This window comes from Zea mays, chromosome 6 (genome assembly GCF_902167145.1).
Source record: "Zea mays cultivar B73 chromosome 6, Zm-B73-REFERENCE-NAM-5.0, whole genome shotgun sequence".
Taxonomy (NCBI): domain Eukaryota; kingdom Viridiplantae; phylum Streptophyta; class Magnoliopsida; order Poales; family Poaceae; genus Zea; species Zea mays.
In genome coordinates, this window is record NC_050101.1 from 68,614,058 (window position 1) to 68,623,975 (window position 9,918).

The window sequence follows — 9,918 nt, forward strand, 5'->3', positions numbered from 1 at the left end:
GCAGCAAGGGCGGCCACAATAGGAAGGAGATCAAGTCCGACTCGGATGCGACTCCATCTCGGGTTCCAGGATCAGTCTGCACTAAAATGGACGCCCAGGATGCATCCGGAATCCGATTGCGACGGACTTGATATGATTGGAAATATAAGGAGATTATCTAACCAACCCAACTAGTTCCACCTTAAAATTCATCCGGAGTCAACGGGAATCGTCGAAACAATTCAGCGTTCAGATTCTGTTTTGGTGCTGCGACACCGCCTGTTGGGCCGTTGGGCCGTGTATCGCGTCGAAGCCCATTAGGGGCGAGTCCAGGGGTCACGCACGCCCTAATACTCTATTTATTCAGCAGCCGCCGCCACATTAGGTTTTGGGTTTTGCTTAGATCAATTTTGTCATCGAACAGTATCGTCGTCATTGGTTTGTAAGACCCCATCCCGTAATCAATACAATTTTGGTTGCGTTTCTTTCCTGTTCTTGCTTGTGTTCTTGATTGAGCTTGTAGGGATAAGCCTTTGTGGCGAGGTCATTCGTGTGTCACGGGTGATAACCAACGGAGCCGTGGTGTAGTGATTGCGAGGAACCGTTCGCTCGGAGCCTTGGATCATCAACGTCGAGATCTCCACTCAATCAAGTTATCGTATCTCACGGAAGATCAGACCGCGTCTACTATCAATTGGTATCAGATTTCCAGGTTGCCCATGAGGTATAATCCTACCTTTAGATTAGTTTTGTTTCGTCCCATGGTCCAGAAAAAGCCAAAAAAAATTACGATCAGTTTATTCCGACCTAAAACCATCGCCTTAGCCTTTGCACAATTCAGTTTTAGAGTCCGCAGTTCTGACTTCGTGTTCTAGTTGAGTTTGTTTGCTGGATTAGATTTTTTGGTTCAGTTTGATTCTATCCATCCGCTTCCATCCTACAAAACCGACCCTATCTACAAAACAGATCATATCTCTAAAATCAATCCTATCCACAAAACAGATCCTATCTCTCAAACCGACCCTATCCACAAAACAGATCCTATCTCTAAAACCGATCCTATCCACAAAACAGATCCTGTATCTAAACTAACCATATCCACTAAAAAATCCTATCTCTAAAACCGACCCTGTGCTCCATAGCCGCCGCTACAGTTCCTGCCGATTTGTGCCTTTGAAAACCATAACTTGAGGTACCTTCCATAAAACGAGCATAACTTTTCGCTCGGTGCTTCGTTTGAGCTTAATTTTTTACTGCAGATTCCTGACTCCATTCTGGGGTAAACCTTTGGCCTGTTTGGTTCGGTCAAAAAATTCAAAAAAATCGGGAAGATAATTAAAAAATTGTTTAAGTGTTTCAGGAATTTCACAGATCCTTTGTGAAATTCAGAATATTTAAAGCTCTTTTGCTAGTACTCCATTGCAAACGCGCCTTTGATTTCTACTAGTGCTGAAAAATCTGCTCTATTTACAGAACTGCCATTCCTACTATATACTTGTACCTCCTTTCTTGTGCTTTGGTCCAACTGTTCTATTACATTTTCTAGGCCAGCAACTAGGATGAGTACTTGGAACACTTATTCAGTGTTGCTATCTGTTACTGACTTGTGTGCCACATTATATATTTAGTCAGCCTTCTCAGAGCCCTAGCTTTCTCTCGAGCAGAACAGATACTCCTTTGCAATCACACCCACGCTCGTTGGACAGTCACACCGGTCATCGTTTGCCACCTGCAGTGCTGGTAAGAACATTGTAAGAGCGGGGTAAGACGCTTCATAATTTGTATTCCACCACCACCACCCTGAGAGATAGTTGTAGGGTTCATATTGTTTGTTGCCTTTTTGTCTCTGTTTTATGCTAACAATGACAGGACCAAAGAATCAAATGGACAAGGACAAGGGGCCTAAGCTTAACGACGATGAGTGTGTCTCTCAGCTGGAATTGAAGGAGATGATGCGCGCGATGACTGAAGCTTTTAAAAAATACCAAGACTCTGCGGCGGCATCCTATGAGCAGCTTGATCGACGAGTTGATGAACTTGTTACACGCATGGACGTATTGGAGGCTCGTCCCCCACCACCAACTCCAGCCCCATCTCACTCTCCTGTGGACGATGACGACGATGATGACGATGTTTATGCACCGCTGCCACAACGCCTCGCACGTAATCGACAAGGTATGGGAGGTAATGGTAGAAGTCGTCATCATAATCCTCAATCAGACCATGATCCATTTGCTAAGATTAAGTTCTCTATTCCACCGTTCATGGGTTCTTATGATGCTGAAGCTTACTTAGACTGGGAGATGACGGTAGAACAAAAATTTAATTCCCATATTGTTCCTGAGCAGCATAGGGTTAGACAAGCCACTAGTGAATTTAGAGATTTTGCTATCATTTGGTGGAATGAACTTGTTAACACACGTGCTGCACCACAAACATGGAATGCGTTAAAAGAGGAGATGCGAGCTCACTTTGTTCCCCTTCTTATAGACGTGATCTTCAAAAAAAATTGCAACGCTTAGATCAGGGAGACATGTCGGTACAGGAATACTACCAAGAGCTTCAGAAAGGTATGCTATGATGTGGGGTAGTTGAGGATCTGGAGGATCAAATGGTTAGGTTTTATGGGGGATTGAGGCGGTAGATTCAGGATATTGTTGATTATAAAGAATACCATTCTATACAACGCGTGTTTCATCTTTCTATGTTGGCAGAAAAAGAATTACAGGGTCATCAACAGCGGAGGAGCAGCACTTTCGCTCCATGCCAGCCACCGGCGCCAGCCAAGGTGTCAACATCTTCGGGTGTACGGACGTCCACATCTTCCGCTGTGCCTTCGGGTGTTGGAGCAAAACCTGCTACGACCACCTCTTCCACAGGCCGCTCCTCCGACATCAAGTGCCACCGCTGCCAGGGACTTGGCCATATTCAACGAGATTGCCCCAGCAAACGGGCATACATTGCTACTGGTGATGGTGGGTATGTTAGTGCTTCTGATGTTGAAGATGAAGATACTGTTGGAGCTAACATTGCAGAGACTTATGATGGTGATGAAGAGGTTCTTGGTACAATAGCGACCGAGACCTATAAGGCCTTGATTGTGCAACGAGCTTTGAGTGCCACGGCTAGTGACGACGACAACAGACAGCGCCACAACCTCTTCAACATGTTCCTCATCGTCAAGGACTGCCGTGTACATACCATCATTGACGGTGGTAGATGCAACAACTTGGTGAACGTTGAGTTGGTCAAGAAGCTTGGCTTGACCACACGATAGCATCCCCACCCTTATCACATTCAATGGTTTAACAACAACGGTAAGTTCAAGGTAACAAAAACAGCAAGAGTGCATTTTTCTATTGGCTCTTACCATGACTTTGCTGATTTCGATGTGGTGAGTATGGATGCTTGCTCTCTTTTACTGGGACGTCCTTGGGAGTTTGATATTGATGCTATTCACCATGGTAGATCTAATAAATATACTTTCATGCATAAGGGAAAGGAAATTGTGTTGCTTCCTATGACTCCCACTGAAATAGTCCACTTTGAACATGAGAAAAAGATTAATGCTAAGCAAAAAGGTGTTTTGAACTCTGAAAATCGGCAACCTATTAAGTTAAAAACTCCTACTTTGCTAGCCACTAAATCTGATCTTGATGAGTTACATGCCTTTGTTGGACTTTGCCATGCCTTAGTGTGCAAAAATGTTTTCTATTCCATTGATGATACGTCTATTGCTTTGCCACCGGCTATTTCTAACCTTTTGCAAGAGTATATGGATGTGTTTCCCTCTGAGATACACCCTGGATTACCACCTGAGTTGCCTCCAAATTTTCGGGTTAGTTCCACCTTTAACATTTTAGATTTGAAGCCATATATGGGTGACAAAGATGAGATCGAGTCGAGGATGACTCCAATTCAAGAGGAGGAGGATGATGAGGACATCACTTCTATACATACAATGAATGGACCGATAACACGATCTCGTGCACGACAGCTAAATCTCCAGGTACGTTCTACCCTAGTCAATTATGTTTCAGAGCTTACGCTTGGGGCCATGGATGTTTTGATGATTAGGTACCTTGGAGAGGACCAGCAAGGACTTGGGAAAGGCCAAGTTGTTGAGTAGGAGCAGCAAGGGCGGCCACAACAGGAAGGAGATCAAGTCCGACTCGGATGCGACTCCATCTCGGGTTCCAGGATCAGTCTGCACTAAAATGGACGCCCAGGATGCATCCGGAATCCGATTGCGACGGACTTGATATGATTGGAAATATAAGGAGATTATCTAACCAACCCAACTGGTTCCACCTTAAAATTCATCCGGAGTCAACGGGAATCGTCGAAACAATTCAGCGTTCAGATTCTGTTTTGGTGCTGCGACACCGCCTGTTGGGCCGTTGGGCCGTGTATCGCGTCGAAGCCCATTAGGGGCGACTCCAGGGGTCATGCACGCCCTAATACTTTATTTATTCAGCAACCTCCGCCACAATAGGTTTTGGGTTTTGCTTAGATCAATTCTGTCATCGAACAGTATCGCCGTCATCGGTTTGTGAGACCCCATCCCATATTCAATACAATTTTGGTTGTGTTTCTTTCCTATTCTTGCTTGTGTTCTTGATTGCGCTTGCAGGGATAAGCCTTCATGGCGAGGTCATTCATGTGTCACGGGTGATAACCAACAGAGCCGTGGTGTAGTGATTGCGAGGAACCGTTCGCTCGGAGCCTTGGATCATCAAGTCGAGATCTCCACTCAATCAAGTTATCGTATCTCACGAAAGATCGGGCCACGTCTACTATCAGTGGTGCTTGATGTTGTTGTTGTTGCTGTTGTTGTGCCCTTCTCTCCTGGCGTATCTCCTCTCGCTCTTGACGCATCTCCTGGCGTATGTCCTCTCGCTCTTGGCACATCTCCTGGCGTTCCTGTCGCATCTACGCGTGCATATCCGCCATGGTGCCTGCCATCTGTTGCATTATCTGCATCTAGGCAGTAACTGCGGGATCAGCTCCGACTGGTGGAGGCTGTGGGATCCATCTCAGCTGGTTGTGGTTGGGGTTGTCTAAATATCCTCCAAGTGTGTCGATTGGGAGGTAGATCAATTCCACCACCCTTCCTGGTATTGACCATCTGAGTTAGAAACATATGGTAAGAAAGAATAGTAGACAAGGCAGGTGATTATGAATCATGTTACTTTGGGGGATTTATTAGATAAGCAGATTGGTGTTTTACCTACTAAAGCTATTTCATTACCTTATGGTGGTACATGCTAAGATGTCCATCTATAATATTTCAATCAATCAAAGAAGCAAATCAGACATTTATCATCAGAACAATCAACCAACATTTTTAAATAGAGAAAATAGTTTTAATTTCGTCTTAGGTTCCCTATCTCTTAAGAATGTCATAAATGTAGGATTCCAAGGTGTGAAACCCATCTTGTCTTAGAGTGGAAAAGATAAGAGTAATCAGAGTATGACAGCAAAAGGTGAGACAGGATCAAGATAAGGTAGGTATAGAATGAATCAGAGTAAGGTAAGTAGGTAAGGGTTTTGTCCATTTCTATCTAGGTTTCATCCTATAGTCAACATTCCTCTGATACCACTTCTGTCACACCCGGATTTAAGGAACAAAGTCGGGTGCATCTCATATATGCGCCAGAGAAGACAACACATATAATAGCAGAGTGCATAGAAATAAATGTCATAAATATCATGAATGTACTTATTACATAGCGGAAGTCTTACAAAATAAATGATAAAATAAAGCGAACTAAATATTATTCCCTGGCGCCACAAAGCTGACTGGGAGATGCCACCTAGATCAAGTTGAAAGCCTCAGTGTTAGGCGGCTCCTCTTTGACCACCTGTTCTTCTCCTGTGGGGGGTGTGAAACAGTAAGGGTGAGCTCACACATGTTCATCGCTCAACAAGTTGTGGGGAATAATGTGCATGAACTCACCAAAGGTGGGAGTTCATGTGAAGTGTAAGGCTGATCAATAAAATAAAGGTTGCAGCTGAGCATTGCTTTTATAAGTTGGTCAATATTTTAATAGCAATTACTAAGTGTAAGTAAATACCGAACCTTATAAATAATAAGTAACAGTAATAATAAAATAATCCCAATGCGATGCTAATGACAAATTGAATTTAATTCCATAAGTTAATCATGTGAGTGTCTGAGTCGCTCATGACCGTGAGCATGGCTAGTATACCAGTTTTACACTCTGCAGAGGTTGCACATCTTTACCCACAAGTCGTGTTACCCATTTGCCACGGGGTTGATCGGACCCCATACACCTCTACCAAGGAAGCGAGGCAGGGTACTACTACGAGGCCTTTACAAAGTTCCACTAGCTTTAGTAAACCCGCTACAGTTTCTAGGAAGCTCCAATGCAGGAATCCCTCGCCTAACCGCCATCGTAGAAAAATCAACCCAAGGACCTCCCTACACTGACCACTCCCCTACTGCCCTTGCCCCTTTCGGGTAAGGTAGTCATCCACTAGATTTCCTAGTTAATCAGCCAAGGGCGTCCCATACCACCCTTGTGGTAGCACTGTTTTCCTGGGTGGTTCTCCATGTTCCCATTAACATAATGATATTATCATGAACAGTAAATAATAACTAATAGCAAAAGTGTAACAATGAGTGATGTATATCTCCATACCCAAAACCACATAAAGCAATAGCATATACTACCCAAAAATATTCAGTGGTAAAACAAGGTATAAAGATAGCCAAAACTAGGGTAACCTATTGGATCCCATCAAAATTATACTATGCAGATCATTATGATTAATAAGAACATGACTAGGTAAAAAGGAAGTGATCAAGGGCACAACTTGCCTTCAACGAGCTCCTGCTCAGCAGTCTCTACCAGCTGAAGCCCTGGATCCTCTTTGGCTTGCTCGTCTACTCACATCAATACAAACATACATATTATATAGAGGAAATTAACATCACATCAAACATGTAAACAAAATACATAATAATAATCTACACATTAAAATAAGATTCTGGGAACAGGAATCATTAAATTTGGAGTTATATATTTTAAGTTATGAATTTCCAAAGGTTTTATGTATTCAATACAAGATTAAGTAAGAGATAAATTTTAATGTGTCTTTCATGTCAAAACAGTGGCACTATTTGATAGACAATAATATTACAAAATTATAGGAACTAGAATGGATCAATTTGGAGTTCATATGAATTTTCTACAAATTAAATGAGTTTCTGCAATTAATTTAATACTAAAATCTATTTCTAATTTAATTTCCCTGGTTTTTCTGTTCTCTGTACTGGGCCTCAAATACTAGAAAACACAGGGGCTTCTACATAAAGTTTCCTAAGACACATTGGTGTATCAGATTGGACGGTGGGTTCTATTTTTCAGAACCCCGAGGGTTCTTATGTAAAAGAGGACACCGAAGCGGTATCGGCCATGATGGGCCGTCCGATCTACGCTGGGCGGCCAGGATTAAATCGTCACTCAATTGAACCGGTATCGAACGCTGCCCGCAAGATCGGAGATCGACGGTCGCGTTTCAATGAAGCAAGACGTAATCTGCGCCGAAGGATTGAAGATCCACGGTGCTCACTCACCTACGCGAAGGGATATGTGTACTCTAATCGTAGCCACACATCACAAAATGGACGGCGGATATCTCATCCCTAACCTCGTTACCGCGCCAGGATAGCGCCGTCGTAGCCCACGACCAGTGCACCCCCGCGAATAAATTCTGGTAACCCAAGGCCCTACTCCTAACTCGGATTGACGCCAGGCGGAGTGTAGATGAAAGCGGAGCGGTCGGAGGTGAGCTTACCAAAAATGGCGGCCGAAGAGTCTCTGTCCACGAGGTGGGGTATCCCGCGGCGGACTTCTCACTCCGGTGAGCAATTCCACCCTCTCTGATCAATGGCGGCCCCCGAATCCTCCTCTACCACCTCCGTCGTGGCACAGCGAAGCGCCTAATGCGTGCGTAGGTGCCAATCCTCAGTGGAGGTCACACAACCATCACTCTGCGGCGATGCGGCGCCCTTGACGGACCAATACCCGATTTTATAATCAGCTGGTGCCGAGGGAGGGGTTGTGCAGTGGTGGTTACCGAGACCCGCGGAAATCTTAACAACCCGGTCAAAGAACGCTCGCAACCAGGTCGGTGTCCATGGCGGCGAAGTCGGAGTCGTGCGCACGAACACCGCGTCGCTGACCGAAGGGCCCACATGTTTGTGAGCACAAAGGTACGAGCACGTGTCCATGAGACCGAGCAGCGGGCCCCACTTGTTAGCGTGATGACGCGTGCGGACTGGTGCTTCAGAGGTGGCTGGTGTGCGGTCTTCATCTGCCCGGAGCGCGCGCGCCATGGAGGGGATAACCCCGACAACAGGGCCCCACATGCAAGTCACCAAGCACGCGTGGAGAGGAAAAGGAGACCGACCGGGCGGCCCACATGTTAGCCGGTTGCGAGAGGGAAAGGGGAAATGGGCCAAATGTGCAGACTGAGGCCCAATTAGGTATTCTTTCTTTTATCTTTTCTTTTCTTCCCTCCTCTCTTCTCTTTCAAATTTAAATTTCAAATTTGAATATGTATGTGTGAAGTTCAAACCTAGGTTAAATGTCTATATAATAATATGAACTAAATTTTAATTCATTTATATTTTTATTTTCTCCTATTTGTATAATGTTTTCTTCTCTTTTTCTCAATTCTAGAATTTCCTTTAGGATTTAAATCCCCATTTGGATATTAACATATTTCTTTTTACTCTATTTTTATATCATCACAAAATGAACACAAAATAAAGCCTCGGCATGATGCACAATTTAATGACTTTTATTAATCCTTTATTTCTAAATAAGGTGTTCACATGAAATGATAAATAGAGATGGCACACATGTATATAATGGAATATAATTTCTCCTTTTATACTTTCTTACAAAGTGGGTATTACACATGGCGAGCGGTGACGGTCTTCCGAGAGCTCTGAGAAGGAGCGGCGCACGAGCGAAGGCGAACTGGGGTGTCTGCGAGTGGGGGAATGGCAGAGCGGACGTGAGGGGGCTTGAGTAGGGGTTGGGCGAGTGGGTGGTGGCCGGGATTCGCGCGGACATGGGCGCGGACATGGCGGGTGCGTGGATTGGAAGTTAGAGGAGGGGGAGAGGGATGACAAGCTGGGCCCGCCAGACAGTGGCTCAGGCACGCAGATGTGCGAAGGAACGCGCTGACAAGTGGGACCTAGGCGACAGAGAGAGGGAGGGAGAGGGCGTGCAGGCGCGAGAACTACCGCTGACAGGTGGGCTCCACCAGTCAGACGACGCGGGGGCACGCGCGTGAAGGTGGGCCGGCTTGGGCTAGCTGGGCTGAATTAGGATTTTCTATTTTTCTGGAATTTCTAATTGCTTTTCTATTTTATTTTCTCTAGGGTTTTCAATTCAAATTCAAACCAAATCAAACATGTGCATCAATTCAAATAATATCTTGGACTCAGCATGATGCATCAATTCATGACTTACATTGTTTTGTCAAAATAAATAATTAACTCCTATCCTAATTAACCTAATTCTAACCAAAAGAAAGAGAGAGACTAGAGAGAGACAAGAGTAACACCTGAATTTGGTAGATATTTAGAAAAAAAATTTATACCCCAAATTCAGGGTGTTACAGACAGGGTGTTACACCTGCCGTCCTCGGCTAAAAGAGACTCTTACAATAAGGTCCCTAGTTTTTACAAAACCACCCCTAAAGTTTATTTTATGCATAAAAGGGTATATAAAAATGGATAGAAACTTAGATAATTCATATCTTGATCATTTTAACTCATATTTGATCCATTACAGTTGTGTTAGATTCATAGTAAAATTGTCTACGCTGTAAAAACATTATTCATACCACATCATGTACTTTTACATTTAAACTATGCTTATTTTAATACCTCCTCTA

The 9,918-nt window shown here is 44.2% G+C and overlaps 1 protein-coding gene across 1 annotated transcript in view; it reads right to left on the reverse strand.

Moving 5' to 3' along the window:
• LOC118472297 (uncharacterized) overlaps positions 1 to 8,344 on the reverse strand; it is a 29,953-nt gene extending 21,609 nt beyond the window's left edge. The window contains exon 1 of the mRNA XM_035960282.1: positions 7,968 to 8,344. Coding sequence (XP_035816175.1) covers positions 7,968 to 8,344 — 377 coding nt within the window. The remainder of the gene's footprint in view (positions 1 to 7,967) is intronic.
• Between the last annotated feature and the right edge of the window lie 1,574 nt (positions 8,345 to 9,918).